Source organism: Neltuma alba, unplaced genomic scaffold (genome assembly GCF_004799145.2).
Source record: "Neltuma alba isolate B1F8T4 unplaced genomic scaffold, ASM479914v2 tig00010802_pilon, whole genome shotgun sequence".
Taxonomy (NCBI): Eukaryota; Viridiplantae; Streptophyta; class Magnoliopsida; order Fabales; family Fabaceae; genus Neltuma; species Neltuma alba.
The window spans coordinates 294,132-311,631 of record NW_021635616.1 but is presented as its reverse complement, the minus strand read 5'-3'; the positions used below and the strand labels follow the sequence as shown (position 1 = coordinate 311,631).

Genomic DNA, 17,500 nt, shown 5'->3' with positions numbered 1-17,500 from the left:
AGTGACTAATTTTGAATTTTTTTATTACGAAAATTGTTCAGTTGACATGTGAATCTGGGTGAGGGGTGGATAATGCAGGCACTATAAGTATGGGAGGTCATCCCTCCACCTCGTGAGGGTATTAAACAAAGTGTTGCGAATATGATCCATTTTTCCATCCCATATGATATGATGAGACCCTTTTCGCCGCATGTGATCTCTTCTAAGTCCAAACTCCCCACTCTTCTTTTTGTTTCCCACGCCACTCTTCTATTCTCTTGCTATCTTGTGTGTGTTACTATTTTTTTGTTTTTAATATAAGAGTTTGTTTGATTTTTATTTTGATCCAAAATATAAAACTCCAATTTACTTTATCTCTCTTAATTATTTATTTTTTTTCAAAGTAGTCATTGTAATAATAGTAATTCTAACTAATACATTTGATTAGCAAGGACATTTTAGGAAAGATAACATATATTTATTACAAATAACCAATTTAATTAGTTTTCTTAATCTACTCAGATTATTCAACTAGTTTTTATATTAACTAAGGACTGGAAGTGGTATTTTGTTAATTTCATCCACACTCGTATTCCTTAACAACACATTTCTATCTTGATTAATAAGCATTTGGCGGTTTGGGGGATATTTTGGGGCCAAAAAAAAAAACTCAATACATGACAAAAACAGTCCAAAATATCACTCGAGGATTATTCATCGTTAGACAAATCAGAATTTCAAAGCATGAAGAGCTTTATCTTTCTGTCTTCCTCAAAATGTTATTCATCTTCAGAGTTGTCCGATTAATATCGTGGTAGAAAACAGGGCACGCGCAGGTCCTAGTTCATCCTTCCAGAGACACAGATCAAAACCCCTCCCCCCGCCATTCATGAATTTTAATTTATTTATGGTATTAGGACGCTATTTTTAGCCTTAATTAGGTTTTATGTCCCATAATGTTATATTTGTATTTCAGGCAGCAAATAAATTATTTAACCCAATCGATCCAATTTTTATCAGTATTAGTGATGGAGGTTGGAACAAAATTAAATTTGCATGACATGCATGCATGACGAATGTTGAAGGTGTCTTGTATATTACAGATAGAGAAAATATATTTAATATATGTAAACATGAATAAGTAATTTATGATGAATTCAGATGAGTTGTGTATGGATAACTGGAATAAATGTTTGTCACTGTGCTAAATTCAAATCTCAATGAATTATTTATGAAAAGTATCGATTAGTAAAAATTTCCTATCAATGGAGAGGTGAATTGAATACAGATATTTGGTACTAATTTCATTAACGATGTCACATTTATTACACAAACAGCTTATTGGCCAAAAAAAAAAGTATAAATAATGTGGGCAGTAAACTGTAACCGTCTATCGTATAAGAGACCAACAAGTGTTGGTCTAAGTGAAATGGACTTGGGCACCTTAAACATCATGTTCTGGGTTTGATCCTTGAGACAGTGTATATGGAATAAACACTGTTGGGAGGGGTCCGTGCTACGGTGCCTGATAGTACCCGAGATATTAGTTTTTCACTGTCCGGGTGGGAGGATACTCTAGGCAACCAGAATCGATCACAAGAGGGAGACTGAAGAGACGTGAAGTACTCAGCACGTTGCCGTAGCCATGGCGCTTTCCAGGGCCGACGACGACTGTCTAAGGCGGGGGCCAACATTCGGAGAGGGAATATTGTAAAGGAACCTGGCGACGTTCATAGCACTTGGCTCAGCCACCACCTTCTTCCATGCCTCCTCTGCTTCTTCCCCTTGCTTGCGGAACACGGTTGTCGCGTCTAGCCGCTGCATCTCCCATCTCTTCACGTCGCGCAATCTCTGAATCTTCCCCAGTTGTTTACGTGCCAATTTATACGTGTTTTTCTTCACTTCATTCACCGCTTCTTCCAGTAACCTCTGCTTGATTCCTTCATCCCTTATCCACGATTCGTTTCGAAAATACTGATCGAACTCAGGAACTCCGATAGCTTTTCTAATCCCTCGTGAGTAGTCTCCCCTCGGATTGAAAAAGGGTCTCAGTTCATCTACCATTCCACTCTCCAACATTTGATCAACCCGTTTGGCCACGTATTGGTCGAGCACGGGCAATGACACGTCTGCCCAGAGACAACAGAAATCGTATCTCGATCGGAATTTATAGTCGTCATCGTCGATCAGTGCCTCAATATACGAGTTGGACCCTCCCACGATGATCGGAAGCTGTCCGCAAGACGTAATTGACTCGATGGTGAGTAAAGCCGCTTCACGGAAGTGGGAGGCCGTGAACTCTGAGTTGGGGTTCTCTGTTCCCAGCAAATGGTGAGGCACCCCTCGTCGGTCTTCCTTGGTGATTTTATTCGTGGCTGTGTCAAGGCCTTCATAGACTTGTATTTTGTCGGAGTTGATGATTTGTGCAGGAAAAAGGGTGGCGAGGTCAATGGAGAGCCTGGACTTTCCAGTGCCGGTGGCTCCCATGACCACCACCACCTTCTCTTTCTGCCTTGGAAGATTGATCAGTTTTCGACTGCTGGAAGGACTATCGATCAGGGTTTGTGCCACATTTCTGCTTGTTACCATGGAGATGCTCATGGCGGTCAACCTATATTTCACAGAGAAGGAACTCTACAGCGCAATGAAAACCCGACTAGAGAAGACCGGTGAGGAAGCTGATGCAACACTAATACAAGAATGACATATGTATATATCCTGAAAGCTCACTCAAAGAACTCAATTAGCATTGAATTTGAGAATGGGAAGAGGCTAGATGGTGGAGTATTTATAGGACTAGCTAGGGAGGGCGAAAGAGGTCAAAATACTCGACTCTGATGATAGCTGTTCGATGAAAAGAAACCAATGGTGTTGTGCAAATATTCTGATAATATTTATCTGTCTTTTTCTCTTTTTTCCCTTGCATTATATCACTATAGCTCACTGGTCCTGAGCCCTGAGAGGTTATTTGTGTCCCGTAAAAGCCAAGTGGGTACGGTGATTGCTGGAGCAGCAAATTGCACAAGATCAATGCCACCATGATAAGGTCTTCCTCATTATTCCCTTTTGTTTTTTTTTTACTTTAGTATAGTGACTAATGCAACTCTTCCACACCTCCTATCTGATCAACGAACAAGATCAATTGCCTTGTAATTAATACGCAGTATTGATGATATAACGTTATATTTTTCAACTGCATCTATTTGAGTGTAACAAGAGACTCCCTTTTATGTTATACACTTATATGTGTAAAAGCAATATGGTTTCCAAATAATAACCGCAGGCAAAAGCTAATTCTTAGTTTATGTATTGGAACGAAACTGGAACAAGAATTGGCTAGGTAGGAGAAGATTTGTGAAGATAATTAGAGGGAAGTGTGTGAATGAACAAAGTGGATAGGTTGCAGTGGGGACGATGATGATGAGGGAATTGATGATAAGTGCCCATGATAGTCCAAAAAGAAGCATGACGTAAAGTTGGAGGGGAGAGCATTTGTTCGGATGAACTGGAAGGAGGGAGGACACGACTGGGCAGCATAAAGATGAGAGAGATTCTCGTCCGTGCATGAAAAAGGAAGGGTGGCGATGGCACGAAGGATTGGAGAGTGGAGTCCTTATTTCAAGTGATTGAACTTAGGATGACATGAAAAGGTGCTTTTCCCAAAAACAAATTAGCACCTCACATCTTCTTCCCCGCAGTGGATTCCAACTTTCGATTTCATTTTCTTGCTGAGGGCCCACTATCCCAATTCTCAGCTCAAGCAAGTAGCATATTGAGAGTGAGTCCCAGATTGTAATTCCCCCAGCAGACGAGATTATCTGCAAGTGGCTGATGAGGGCCTTAGAATGAGGATTTTTAGTCAAACGGCAGTTTCTTGTTATTCATATATCAACAGCGTGCATTTGTAAAAAGATAGAGAGGAACTGTGTGTGTGTGTGATCAGATCGGAGCAGCGAGACAGTGGATTCTGGCAATATTCCCGATGGATGAGAAAAAATACTACTATTTGAGATCATTATGAAGTCTCTATTCTTGTGTTTTAGTCATTGAAAAATGATAAGAGAAAATATGCGGATAATGTGTTTTAATGTAAAGGGAGAAACAGAGCCACATATGTATGTGGTAGCTTGCGTGGGATTACACACAATGCTGCTATGCCAATCATGATTACGGCTACTTTTTAACTTCCACTCGTGCACATCCTGTAAGACTGCAGTGAGTGAATTTTATTGTAATCTGTGCGTCATTATTACTGTCTTTGCTGAATTTATGCCAAATTTTGTTATCCGTTTTTTTCGATTGCAATACTATCGAGTTCCCGTTCATACCGGGAAAAAATATTTTAATATATGTATATATATTTGTGTGTCATACCAAATTAATAATTGCCACAGCAGTCAACATCAAGGTTCACATATCTTGGCAGAACAAAAACTTTATTACTGTGTTTTATTTACGCCTTTTGAGCTTAACAACGTTGTGTAATGGGTAATTAAAGAAGCTTTAAACGTGGAAACTGGAAAGAGTCGCATCAAACCAAATTATATCTAATACTTATCATCTGAATCATGAGCATGAGGCCCACAAAAGCCATGTTCATGTATACCTAACTACTTGAGATCTCTAGGTAAGTGATCATACCTTCGCGCTGTTCGAGACGAACTCTAGCTCTCTCTTCCGCATCCTCATCATATCAAACCCGAAAACTTTAAAGTGATCGAACTTTACCCAAAAAAAAAAAAAAAAAGATCAACGCGCTGTCCTCGGATTGGAAAATCTGATCGCCTAGCCGCTTTTTGGAAGAAAGGGAGGGAGGGAGCGTGTTGGTATTACAAGCACAGTGGCGTTGAAACGAATGGATTTTGAGGGATATGATGGAACCTGCAAAGAAAATAAATGATAATATAATGTGCCCCAATGATTATTGTTAAATACGTCATCAATCATGTAATTTGGCACTCGATTGAGTGAGTCCGCTGTTGAGGCAGCCCTCGAAACTTCTCGTTTTATGTCATTTCCGTTGGAGGTGAATCCAAATTTACTTTACGCACGCGGGGCTGGATGTGACACAAGAGTCCTGCACCAGTACTGATTAAAGACCGTAATGAATGATGATTATGATATCATTATGTGAGATTTTATTCATGTACCAATCACACGTACGATGATCATCATGGCGGGCTTCCCTTTTCATTTTTCTAATTCTCGATCTTTTCTCGTTAATCATCCCTTCTCCCCCACCAGCTCGATCACCTTTTGCAACATTCATGCACATGAGTACATCCATGTTGTTTCCAAGTACTAAAGTCTGGAGATCGAGTAATTAAAAATAATCATCACATATAACTTTAAAATTCTTCTCTTGCGTGTGTATCTATGTCACATCTGCATTATTGGGAATAGTTCCTTTTCTGTGGGGAAAGTGAATAAGCGTTTGCCCTTTTGTTGCGGTCGATCTTTCCCAGGAATATATGCTCGCTAGCTCTTACGTTTGACCAGATCTTGGCCGGAGATGCAATTCTTAACCAAGCGTATAAAAACAGATTTGCAGTATCCAAGGTTTGGCTGTAGTGATGAGAGTGAAAGGGGGAAGATATCTGAATAGTTTGAAAATGATTGGCATGCTTGTGTGGCTAAAGATAAAAGACAAGCAAGTGCGGCCTAATTCGCTGCTTGGTACTTTGGATTAAGTCGAATCGAGGCATGAGAGTGAACACGATAAAGAAAATATAATACATTCGTTGGGTGGCCTAGCTAGTGAGGCTCTACGACTACTCTAGTAATCGCGATCTAGAAGCTGAGGATGGCCGCACCATATGGATAATGACAGAGATAGTGCACACGATAAAGTCATAAAACAAACAGTTCACCAAAATATAAAATTCCCATGAATTTAAAACTCCTCTCAATATTAAGTCAGTTGCATGTCACTCTTTTAACCTTCAAAAATTTAAATTAAATATTCTGATATTTTATGTTTTGATTATCAGCTCTCCTCCAGCTAAAATTGTCATTAAAGTTAATAATTTTGACATGTCATAATTTTTATATTTTTTATTATATGTCAAATGATTTAAAAAAAATATTTGCTGGCATTCAACGTGTAATTTTAAGTTTTTTTAATTAAATACACATGATCAAGTAAATATTTAAATATTTTTTGAAGTTTGTTCTATTTTTAAGTATTTCATTTCAATTATAAAAATATTTAAAATTACATGTTAATTCAAATATTATTTTCTTAAATGATATGGTATAATAAAAACTATGATATAGGGAAAATCATTAACTTTAACGGTAATTTTAATGGTAGAGGAGTCAATAATCAAAACATGAAATATCAGGATCCTTAATTTAAACTTTTAAAGGTTAGGGAGGTGATGAGAACTAATTAAAAGTTGAGGAGTGTTTTTTGTATTCAAGCCTAAAATTTAATGTTAGAAAAACAATATATTTTTTTAAACATATATATTGTACTACCAAGAATAATTAAAAAAAGATCTATTTTCTTAATTGCTCTAGGACGAGCTCTTAGATTCTGTTTGGTACGAATTATTGAAATGAGAGGTTGAGATTGTGATTTAAAAAAATTAAAAAGTATTTAATATGAGTAATTTCTTATTACATGAAATTAGGCAATTCCATATAGGTGTAGTTGAAAAATACCAGTTCTCTTCAAGGTGTTCTTTAATCGTGATATTCTTCAATTACACATATATGAATCTGTCCAATCCTAAGTAACAATAAATCACCTATACTAAACACTCTTTTAACATATTTTTTAATCTCATTCTCAATCTTTACCCCTCATTATATTTTCAATATTTCGTATGACCTTAGGCCCCGTTTGGAAGGAAGCATTGAAAATTAGGAATAGGGATTGTGATTGGGATTGGGGTTAAGATTAAAAAAATCTATTAAAAGAATATTTAACACAAGAGATCACTTGTTATATAGGATTAGCCAAACTCATGTGTGTGGGATTGGGGAATACCATGGGGGAAAGTGGTATTCCCCAATCCCACCTCTATAGGTTTGCCTAATCCCATGTAACAAGTAATTATTCATGCTAAAAACTATTTTAATGATTTTTTAAAATTACAATCACAATCCCCATTCATTATTTTCAATGCTTCGTACCAAACGGGACCTTAATGGTTTGGGCAGTGCTCAAACCAAATCAACCAAGCACATGAAGAATAACTAATAAAGGATTTTTTTAATGCCAAAATTCTGGTTTAAAAAAAGACTGATGAAGGATTAAGCACATCTATCACTAAAAAAAAAGGGATTAAGCAGATCATCATCTTTGGTGTTTACAAGGCTATGACCGAATTGATAGATAATGCGTGAGCCCGAGCACGATCCAACTAGGAACAAATCAGCATTAAGTGCCTGATTCAAGAGTCGGGGATGATAATTTAATTTTCAACGGCTATAAATATCATTTATGTAACATTTTAAGCATTTCTTGCGGCAAACTGAGTGAGTATAGAAGAAACACATCAAGAATTTAGAAAAACATTCGGATTATTAAAAATCAAAAGAAATATGCTGTAGCTGTAGGGCTAAATCGCCGGAAATCTTGAAATTTTTGAGACATGGTTATCGTTAAGAAAAGCTGAGCAAAGGTGAAATAAAATTTTGTGGGCAAAAGAAAAAGAAAAAATGACGTAAAAAAAAAGGTTAAAAATTACAATATTTTAATTTAGGCATCTAAGAGGCTAAAATTTTAAGGGAGGAAGTGAAGCTTGATCTGGTAATTTACAAATATAGTTAAATAAAAAAAATTTCTTGTATCAAAGAGTTTATTAACAAGTTGTGAACTGCAATAATAAGTGTTAAACAGCAAATGAGAAGAAATATATTGACAATAATAAGTTATTTATTAATAAGTTATGAACTGGCAATGAAAAATTATTTATTAATAAGTTGTGAATTGACCATAAAAAGTGTTGAACAACTAATAACAAAAATACACTGACAATGACAAGTTTGTAGTTTTTTTTCTTTAAAAAATCTAATATAGGGGTATTTTAGTCATTTGACTATATTTATAAAATACCAAATCAGATATCACTTTCTCCAATGAGATTTTGACTTTTTAAGTATCTAAATTGAAATATTATAATTTTTAACTTTTTTTATGTCATTTTTTCAAGAAAAAATGAAGTTTTTCCGGGATTTTATTTATTTAGTGAGGACAAAGAGGGCTAGGCCCATCTCTGTTGTTTTGTTTTCAGTAGCTACCAAGCGCAGATCCTGAGGAAGCCCAAGACGCCTGACCACCTTTCCTCGCAAGCACGAATCCGGTGCCCAGAGAGAGACGGACTGCCTTGGACAGTAAGTTACAACCGCATCAGCGGAAGCATTAGGTACATAAATGATGATTAACGGCAACTCGGGAGGGCGTCTGGAGTTGACCTTTCCTTCTTTCGATCGAAATTTTTTTTATCTCTCCATCAATGGCAAAGAAACCCGTCAAGTATTCGCTGGTATGTTTCTTATTTCACTGTATCTGTGGTCGTTATGCATTAGCGTGAATGGCTTCTCTCTGTATTGATAAACAGGTGGACGCCTTCACCAAGTCCCCTTTCAAGGGGAACCCCGCAGCAGTCTGTCTTTTAGATGAAGAGAGGGACGAGAAGTGGCTGCAAGCGGTAGCCCGTGAGTTCAATATCTCCGAGACCTGCTACTTGACTCGAATTGCTGAGTCAGAGAGCCCCGCTAGCTTGGTCAGTGCAAGCTCTAATCCTCGTTTCCGTCTTAGATGGTTCACTACCGTCTGCGAGGTAAATTTTATAGAGCTTCTTAATTACTAAATAGATCGTTTTAAAATAGCTCCTGTTATTGTATATGCGGATTTGATATGGGAATCGTCTCACGCAGTTAACGATCCCTCTGTCGCATAGGAGTGATCTAAGTTTATTGGTGTGCCAATTTTGCAATAGCTTTGAAGACTGAATTGGTTCATGATAATTATGGCTTTCGTTTCAACAAGTATTGTTTGGCATTCCTTGGGCCACATGATTCATTTAGTATGCCATTCAAGTCTGTTTCTGGATTTTGTCTAAGCCAGAACTGCTAAAAAATTAAGCATGATTTGCGCCATATCTGTCATTCATAAAGTGCTTGATGCGAAGTTTATCGTTAGCAAACTCGGCGCACTTTTGTAGGTTGAACTTTGTGGCCATGCTACATTAGCTGCTGCACACACACTCTTCTCTTCTGGTTTAGTGGCTTCCAATATCGTGGAATTTGTGACGTTATCTGGAGTGTTGACTGCTAAAAAAATACCAGATATTAGCATCGCTTGTGCCTCTGACTTGAAAAATGGCGAAAATCAAGACGGATATTACATTGAATTGGATTTTCCTACTGACCCTCCCACAGAATTTCATTCCACTGAGACTTCAGAAATTTCGGCAGCCTTAGAGGGGGCTTCTATAGTTGAAATAAAGAGGACATCCGTGGGAAATTGCCTATTGGTAATTCCTGAATTTGTTCTCTTCCTTTCTTTGATCGCATGGTAATCAAGTTCTATCTTTTCCCGTATCAGACATGTTTGAGTTTAGGCTTCTCATGCCTTGCAGGTGGAAGTCCCGTCTGGGAAATCTGTCATAGAATTTAAGCCACGATTTGATGCTATATTAAAATGTCCTGGAAGAGGGATAATTCTCGCTGCCGTTGCTCCTCCGGACTCAGGATTCGACTTCTACAGCAGATTCTTCTGCCCAAAGGACGGAATCAATGAGGTAAATAGCTGAGATATAGCTATGTATAATAGTTTTAGTCATGGTTTATTTTAAGCTCAAATAATGACGGATTATTTCCTAAATTGTTCCCCCAACTCCCCCCCCCCGGGGCCAAAAAAAATTGCTGCTCTGCCGTTTGTCATCTAGCTGGCGCCTTGTCTGATTTTGGCTTGTGGTTAGCATTAAACGTGTTTAATTCAAATTTTTGGGTCACACTATGCAATAAAATTTTTACCTGAGACTGGTGAGATAAGTTCCCCCCCCCCCTCTATTGTTATGACATGTTATTGGTTAATCTACCAGAAAGGAAGAGCTACTATAGAAAGCAAAACCTAACATCCATTAGATTCCTAGATAATAAAACAAAAGTAATGAGATAATGGCGTGTCACTTGCATTTCCTTTCAGGATCCTGCTTGCGGGAGTGCACATTGTGCTTTAGCACCTTATTGGAGCAAGAAACTGGGGAAGTTGGATTTCAATGCTTATCAGGTACTCTTTTGTCGTTATGATGGAGTTATCTATGTGATTGTTGTGTTGACTCTTTATATTATATGGGAGCAGGCATCATCAAGAGGTGGAGTTCTCAACATCCATCTTGATGAGCAGAACCAAAGGGTGCTGTTGCGAGGGAAAGCTGTTACAGTGATGGAAGGATGTATTCTAGTTTAGTCCTGTTTTTGGTTTGCAAATAGAGTGTAATTTAACATTAATAAATGTTTTAGATAACACAACCCACTGCAACTGAATTCAAGGTTTTAAACTCTTGCGATGCTATTCAATGTTGTGTAATATGTCTGCCTCCCTCATCCTTCGTCTCACTGATCTTTTCATTTATTTTAACCCATGCGATTAGTCGGAATCACTTGGAAATCAAATTTTCATCTGACGTGGGAGAATTTATTTTCCCACGGAGGTAGCATAAGAGTTGCCGAATGTAGGTTGGGTCTTCATGATTGTCAGGAAATTCTGTTAGTTGTACTTGTGCGGTTGCACCCTTATCCTATAAAAAGTGCCGTGCTTTTTTCCGAATTTGACAAATTAAAATAATAATAATTAGATATAAGTTCTAGTGGGTTATGAGCCAATAGGAAAAAGTCAGCCCGTGTTTTAAATGGGAGCATGGATCCTCTGACGTTGGAGGGCTTATTTATTTCTTGAAGCTGGTGTTTTTAAGGGACAAAAAGATAAAATTTTTATGTTATGCAAAATGAAAATGCCTCTTCTTTTTTAATAAAATAACTAAAGAACGATGAAAATTAAAAACTTAAAAAGGGTAAGCTTCATCCAAACTCATGGATGTCAACACGAGATTACCCATTTCGCTTAGATGCCCTTTCTTTATTAACAAAGTAGCTTTGCCCTGCTGTCTCTAGGGAAGTAGAAAGACGTCAGGAACTTTAATTCCGGCGCCTGGAACATCTCAAAGCGACGCGTTGATCCTTTTTGGGTCAAAAGCAATGTGCTATAGTCGCTGAGGCCGGCGTATATAAGATGGAATACCGGTGATAATCTAGCTGTCGTTTTCAAACCCTGGGGTTGAGCCTCAACGTTTTGAATCGATATTCTTCCTCTTCTACTTGCGTGCACGAGTTTTATAATAATAAACCCTTTCTTGATCTTAGGATCAAGAGAAATCTGGGCAGTCTAGCTTCATCTGCTCATCAACAACGTTTCGTGCTAATACTCTGGCTTGGTCCCACTAAATCAATCAATCATTAGTTTAAAATGTACATTAAATTCATTCCTCTGACCATCACATTTTGTATTTTGTTTTAATATGCATAACAAGGGGATAAGATATATGCAAATCTTCGTTCGCGGGGTGGGGTGGCCATGGCTGGCTAACTTAATTCTAGATGAAAGCCACATCAAGCAATCTTGGATGATAGTAAATATTTGCCATTCCTGCAAACCTCGCCACAACTTGTACTAAATAACGATTTATGCCGCTTCCTTTGAAATAGTGCCAAACATGATCTGCCGATTAACAAAACCAAAGCTTATTATATCAAGTTGATTTTTGCCACATATCCACACACACACACACATATCTGTTAACACCTTCCAAATGCTTCCAATTTTCACTTAGCACTTCTAAAAATAGAATCGTTTAATTATAATTTTTGGTGGATCATTTAATTATAATTTAATTTTTCTGTTGCCTGTTCTTCTACGGAATTGCAAATGTCTTGCACGCATGGAGCAAGTTAACGGAAAAATATTAATAAATTAAAATGAGCATGGATTTATGCAAAGACAACAAATGGTTTGCCATTGCATTGCATGCCAACTACTGAAATCAAATATAATCGTGGGACCCACTTTCTGGATGTTACTTGTCAGATGAGCTCAGCCTGCTTTGTCTGACTGAAAAATAAAAATGATAAAAATTGACTCAATGCTCGTTGTTATCTGTGCAGCACCACATCTCTTTGCGATGACGTTCAAAAGAGGCAGCCCTTGCGGAATTTACTACAACTACATTATTATTTGTTATTATAAGTAGAGGATCCAGCCACGCCATTTCTCAGATGAACTAGCTTGCTTCCTCCTTCCTCCTTCCTCCTTCCTCATTCGTCCGTCCCACATGGCTTCCGGCTTTCAATACCTCGTCCTTTTTCTGCTCTTTATTGCTCCTTCTTCATGTTTTGCTCAATCCTCTTTCAGGCCCAAGGCCCTTGTAATTCCCGTCACTAAAGATGCCTCCACTCTCCAGTACGTTACTCAAATTCACCAGAGAACCCCACTCGTCCCCGTGAACCTCGTCCTTGATCTCGGCGGCCAATTCCTCTGGGTCGATTGCGACCAGAACTACACCTCCTCCACCTACCGCCCTGCACGCTGCAACTCCGCCCAGTGCTCCCTCGCCGACGCCTCCGGATGCGGCGAATGCTTTTCGCCTCCGAGGCCAGGCTGTAATAACAACACCTGCGGCGTAATGCCGGACAACACCGTCACCCGCACCGCCACCGGCGGCGAGGTCGCCCAAGACGTCGTGTCCCTCCAGTCCACGAACGGATTCAACCCTGGTCGAAACGTCACCGTTTCCCGCTTCATATTCTCATGTGCACCCACTTTCTTATTGAACGGCCTCGCCAGAGGAGTATTGGGCATGGCCGGTCTTGGTAGAACCAAAATCGCTTTTCCTTCTCAATTAGCCTCCGCTTTTAGCTTTCACAGGAAATTCGCCATTTGCCTCGCGTCCAGTTCGAGAGGTGTTGTTTTCTTTGGAGACGGCCCCTACGTTTTTCTTCCGAACGTGAACGCCGCTCAATCGCTCACTTACACACCACTCATCGTCAACCCAGTAAGCACAGCTTCCGCTTTCACACAGGGACAGCCCTCGTCTGAGTACTTCATCGGAGTCAAATCCATCAAAATCGACCAAAAAGTTGTGCCCAACATCAACAGCACTTTGCTGTCCATCAACAAGGAAGGCTTTGGCGGGACTAAGATAAGTACGGTGAACCCATACACAGTTTTGGAGGCCTCGACCTTCAAGGCGGTGACAGAGGCATTTATCAGTGCTTCGGCTGCTAGGAACATCACCAGGGTAGGTGGTGTGGCTCCCTTCGAAGTGTGCTTCAGTGGAGACAACGTGGGAAGCACGCGGCTGGGTGCGGCGGTGCCGACCATCGAGCTTGTGCTGAAGAATAACGTGAGTTGGTTCATTTTTGGAGCGAACTCGATGGTGCAGGTGAACGACGATGTGCTGTGTCTTGGAGTAGTGAATGGAGGTGACAACCCGACGACTTCAATTGTGATAGGAGGGTATCAGTTGGAGAACAATCTTCTGCAGTTTGATTTGGCTTCTTCTAGATTGGGATTCAGCTCTCTGCTCTTTGGAAGGATGACCACGTGTGCAAACTTCAACTTCACCTCCGCCCCATGAACCGCCCTTCTCCGCCACCATCAGGATTCGGACTTTGAATAACGCGCATTTCTTGACATCACAATAAATAGACTTACTCTCCATAGTTGTCTACTCTCTGTACCCCACGGCTTAAATGGGAAGGAGTAATAAGAATGAATTTTCGGATAGTTAAATTATTGATACTATCTTAAAAGAATAAACTTCTTTAATTCACAATGTATTCGACCTCTTATCTTATTTGTTAAAAAATTACAAAAAGGTAAAATTAAAAGAAAATAATTAACTAGCCATTTTTTCATGTAAGGTTGATTCATAATCGATTATTTCTAAAAAGTGATATATACAGGATCAGAGTTGGTAAATAAACCTTACTCGTGCGATTCTGGTATGTAACTAGGGGTGTTCAAGGCCGGCCCGTCTCGGTCAGTCCGTTCCAGTCCCGGTCTTATTGGGACGGGACAGACCCGTCTCGAAATTTTTCGAGACAGGACAAACTGGGACAGGACAAAAAAGGGACCAGGACAGGACAGGACACGGGAAGGGGGTTGTCCCGTCCCAGTCCCTTTTTTTTTTTTTAAATTTTTTTCCTATTTATATAATATCATTTTTTATATTTTTTTAAGATTTGAGACTATTGTATGGAACTATGGATATATTTATTTAGAGTTTTTATATTTCTTAATGATTTGAGATTATTGATGATTAGAATTTTTAGCAAGTTTTTATTGTGTTAAAAGCTTTTGTTTAGAGTTTTTAATGACTATTATATGTAATATTTTGGGTTTTCTCTAAGAGTGCCCAAACAAATAAAATAAAAAATAAAAAGATGTTTTTATAAGGTTTAAGCCCAAAAAAATATAATTAAAAAAATCAGATTTTATTAAAAAATTTTAAAAATTAAAAAAATTAAAAAAAAAAAATTCGAGACATCCCGGTCCCGTCCCGTCCTAACTGGGACTGGGACAACCCCGGGACGGGCCGGGACACGGGACAGATTTTCTGTCATGTTACTGTTCATCGGGACGGAACCGGGACGAGCCTATTCTGGTCCCGATCTGTCCCGTGAACAGCCCTATGCGTAACTGCCAATTTTTCTTCTGTGATGATCTTTCCAAGTCACTGCTTACCGTCTTCATTATTTGTCGGTGCATAGTCTTTAAGGTTACTATGCTTGTATATATCATCAATATAACATTTCATAAAAGAGGCATATCAAGAATTTAGAAACAAAAAAATAAGAATTATTAAAATCAAAAGAAATTTTGTACGGTTAAATACAGCAGGAAATCTTGAAATTTTTGAGACGTAGTTCTAATCAAGCAAAGTTCTGGGCAATGGTGAAAGTTTCTTTTCTGTTTTTGTGAGTACAAAGAGCCCACGACTCCCCCCCCCGGGGGCCCCCAAAAAACAAAAGAAAAGAAGCTGCAAAGCCCAGATCCCAAGGGAGCCCAAAGCCACCAAACCATCTTTCCTCGCAAGCGCGAACAGGCACTGCATAAAATGACCAGGTGGGTGATCAACAACTGGGGTGGGTGTCTGGGGGTTGACCTTTCCTTCTGTCGATCGAAAAATCTTCTCTCTCTCCGTCAATGGCAAAGAAACCCGTCAAATATTGGCTGGTATGTTTCTTATTTCACTGTGTCTGTGTTTGTTGTGCATTATCGTGAACAGCTTCTCTCTGTATTGATAAATAGGTGGACGCCTTCACCGAGTCGCCTTTCAAGGGCAATCCCGCAGCAGTGTGTCTTTTAGATGAAGAGAGGGACGAGAAGTGGTTGCAAGCGGTAGCCTGTGAGTTCAATATCTCCGAGACCTGCTACTTGACTCGAATTGCTGAGTCAGAGAGCCCCGCCAACTCGACTAATGCAAGCTCTAATCCTCGTTTCCATCTTAGATGGTTCACTCCCGTCTTTGAGGTAAGATTTCGAGAGCAACTTAATTACCGAATATATCACAGTAAAATAGCTCTTCTGTGATTGTATATGCGGATTTGATATGGGAATGGTCTCACGCAGTTAATGCTTCCTCTATTGCATAGTAGTGATCTGAGTTTATTCATGTCTAAATTGAGGAATGACTTTGAAGGGTGAATATATTCGTGATAATTGATGGCTTTCGTTTCAACATGTATTATTCGGCATTCTTTAAGCTACACGATTCATTTAGTATGCCACTCAAGTTTGTTTCTTGATCTTTTTGGTTTAGGCCGAAACTGTTCACAAATTAAGCATGATTTGTGGCATATCTCTCAGTCCTAAAGTGCTTGATGGCGAGTTTAGCGTTAACAATTTCGCAGGTTAAACTTTGTGGCCATGCTACATTAGCTGCTGCACACACACTCTTTTCTTCAGGCTTAGTGGCTTCCAATATCGTGGAATTTGTGACGTTATCTGGAGTGTTAACTGCTAAAAAAATACCAGATATCAGCATCGCTTGTGCCCCTGACTTGGAAAATGGTGAAAACCAAGACAGATATTACATTGAATTGGATTTTCCTGCTGACCCTCCCACAGAATTTCATTCTGTTGATGCTTCATTAATTTCGGCAGTGTTAGAGGGTGCTCCCATTGTTGAAATAAAGAGGACAACCATCGGAGACGACCTATTGGTTATTCCTAAATTTGTTCTCTTCCTTTCTTTGATTGCATATTAATCATGCTTCTATCTTTTCCCTTATCAAACATATTTGAGTGCCTTGTAGGTGGAAGTCACATCTGGGAAATCTGTCATAGAATTGAAGCCGCAATTTGATGCTATAGTAAAATGTCCTGGAAGAGGGATAATTGTCACTGCCGTTGCTCCTTCGGACTCAGGATTTGACTTCTACAGCAGATTCTTCTGCCCAAAAGCCGGAATCAATGAGGTAAATGGCTGAGATATGACTATGAATAATCGATTTAGTAATGGTTTATTTTAAGCTCAAATAATGATGCATTTTTTCTAATGCCTTATTTCCTAAATTGTGTCCCACCCCACCCCCTCTCCGTTTAATTTTTTATTTGCCGCCTCATAGATGCTGCTCTGCTCTGTCACACAGCCGGCGCCTCGTCTGATTTTGGCCTGAACATGTTTAATTCAAAATTTTGAGTAAACTATGCAATAAAATTTGTACCTGAGACTAGTGATACAAGGTTTCTTGTTGGTATCTTCATCACAACATGTTGTTGGTTAACCTACCAGAAAGGAAAAATACTATAGAAATCAAAACCTTAACGTCCATTAAATTCCTAGGCGATAAAACAGAAGTAACGAGATAATGGCGTGTCACTTGCATTTCCTCTCAGGATCCTGTTTGTGGGAGTGCACATTGTGCTCTAGCATCTTATTGGAGCAAGAAACTGGGGAAGCTGGATTTCAATGCTTATCAGGTACTCTTTATTAGTTACGTTAGGGCTATCTATGTGATTGTTGTGTTGACTCCTTATATTATATGGGAGCAGGCATCATCAAGAGGTGGAGTTCTCAACATTCATGTTGATGAGCAGAGCCAAAGGGTGCTGTTGCGAGGGAAAGCTGTTAAAGTGATGGAAGGATGCATTACAGTTTAGTCCTGTTTTTATGCTTTTTCTTTTTTCTCAATAAAAAAAGATGTCGTTTTCAGTTTTACCATTGATGAATTGACGGAACCACTTGTGTTTTATTTTACCAATATACTCCCTCTAGCTAACTAACTCACTGTTAGTTAAATTATTGATATAAACAAATAAATTTGTCTTCATATAAAAAAAATTAAATTATTGATAGTATCATCTTAAAAAAATGAAATTTTAAATTCACTTTTATTAAGTGTATCATTTTTATTTATCTATCTCATATTCAATCAAGTGTTATTCATAAGGGATTGCAAAATGGTAAGTTTAAAATAAGAAAAAATCCTAAAGAAAAAATCT

General features: G+C 38.8%; 4 protein-coding genes and 1 long non-coding RNA gene across 7 annotated transcripts; 3 read left to right on the top strand and 2 right to left on the bottom strand.

Annotated features, from left to right (window-relative positions):
• Positions 1-1,384: 1,384 nt before the first annotated feature.
• LOC114759208 (adenylate isopentenyltransferase 3, chloroplastic-like) lies at positions 1,385-2,785 on the bottom strand. Its single transcript, XM_028948332.1, has 2 exons — positions 1,582-2,785; positions 1,385-1,553 (listed from the first exon to the last, which is right to left on the bottom strand). The coding sequence occupies exon 1, from the start codon at positions 2,578-2,580 to the stop codon at positions 1,606-1,608; it is 975 nt and encodes a 324-aa protein (XP_028804165.1). The 5' UTR covers positions 2,581-2,785; the 3' UTR covers positions 1,385-1,553; positions 1,582-1,605.
• Positions 2,786-8,326: 5,541 nt separating this feature from the next.
• LOC114759210 (uncharacterized isomerase BH0283-like) lies at positions 8,327-10,522 on the top strand. Of its 3 annotated transcripts, none has more exons than XM_028948335.1 (6): positions 8,327-8,474; positions 8,550-8,771; positions 9,156-9,467; positions 9,573-9,734; positions 10,142-10,204; positions 10,298-10,522. In XM_028948335.1, the coding sequence occupies exons 1-6, from the start codon at positions 8,445-8,447 to the stop codon at positions 10,403-10,405; spliced, it is 897 nt and encodes a 298-aa protein (XP_028804168.1). In that variant the 5' UTR covers positions 8,327-8,444; the 3' UTR covers positions 10,406-10,522. The 3 variants fall into 3 exon arrangements, with proteins under 3 accessions (XP_028804168.1, XP_028804169.1, XP_028804167.1); XM_028948334.1 differs by having other exon boundaries at positions 8,336-8,474; positions 10,142-10,225; positions 10,298-10,520; XM_028948336.1 differs by lacking the exon at positions 9,156-9,467 and having other exon boundaries at positions 8,328-8,474; positions 10,142-10,225.
• On the bottom strand, positions 8,590-15,482 carry LOC114759211 (uncharacterized). The gene is made up of 2 exons (XR_003741893.1): positions 15,424-15,482; positions 8,590-8,668 (listed from the first exon to the last, which is right to left on the bottom strand). It is a non-coding gene; the product is annotated as an uncharacterized LOC114759211 (long non-coding RNA).
• LOC114759207 (basic 7S globulin 2-like) lies at positions 12,267-13,689 on the top strand. The gene has a single exon (XM_028948331.1). The coding sequence runs from the start codon at positions 12,324-12,326 to the stop codon at positions 13,626-13,628; it is 1,305 nt and encodes a 434-aa protein (XP_028804164.1). The 5' UTR covers positions 12,267-12,323; the 3' UTR covers positions 13,629-13,689.
• Positions 15,142-17,306, top strand: LOC114759209 (uncharacterized isomerase BH0283-like). The gene is made up of 6 exons (XM_028948333.1): positions 15,142-15,229; positions 15,305-15,526; positions 15,907-16,218; positions 16,312-16,473; positions 16,895-16,978; positions 17,051-17,306. The coding sequence occupies exons 1-6, from the start codon at positions 15,200-15,202 to the stop codon at positions 17,156-17,158; spliced, it is 918 nt and encodes a 305-aa protein (XP_028804166.1). The 5' UTR covers positions 15,142-15,199; the 3' UTR covers positions 17,159-17,306.
• The last annotated feature ends 194 nt before the right edge of the window (positions 17,307-17,500 follow it).

Coding starts and splice junctions, on each gene's coding strand:
- LOC114759207 (XM_028948331.1), top strand. CDS start 12,324: ATGGCTTCCGGCTTTCAATACCTCGTCCTTTTTCTGCTCTTTATTGCT.
- LOC114759208 (XM_028948332.1), bottom strand. CDS start 2,580: ATGAGCATCTCCATGGTAACAAGCAGAAATGTGGCACAAACCCTGATC.
- LOC114759209 (XM_028948333.1), top strand. CDS start 15,200: ATGGCAAAGAAACCCGTCAAATATTGGCTG. Junction 16,474..16,894: donor CAAAAGCCGGAATCAATGAG/GTAAATGGCTGA, acceptor ATTTCCTCTCAG/GATCCTGTTTGTGGGAGTGC. Junction 16,979..17,050: donor TGGATTTCAATGCTTATCAG/GTACTCTTTATT, acceptor ATATGGGAGCAG/GCATCATCAAGAGGTGGAGT.
- LOC114759210 (XM_028948334.1), top strand. CDS start 8,445: ATGGCAAAGAAACCCGTCAAGTATTCGCTG. Junction 9,735..10,141: donor CAAAGGACGGAATCAATGAG/GTAAATAGCTGA, acceptor ATTTCCTTTCAG/GATCCTGCTTGCGGGAGTGC. Junction 10,226..10,297: donor TGGATTTCAATGCTTATCAG/GTACTCTTTTGT, acceptor ATATGGGAGCAG/GCATCATCAAGAGGTGGAGT.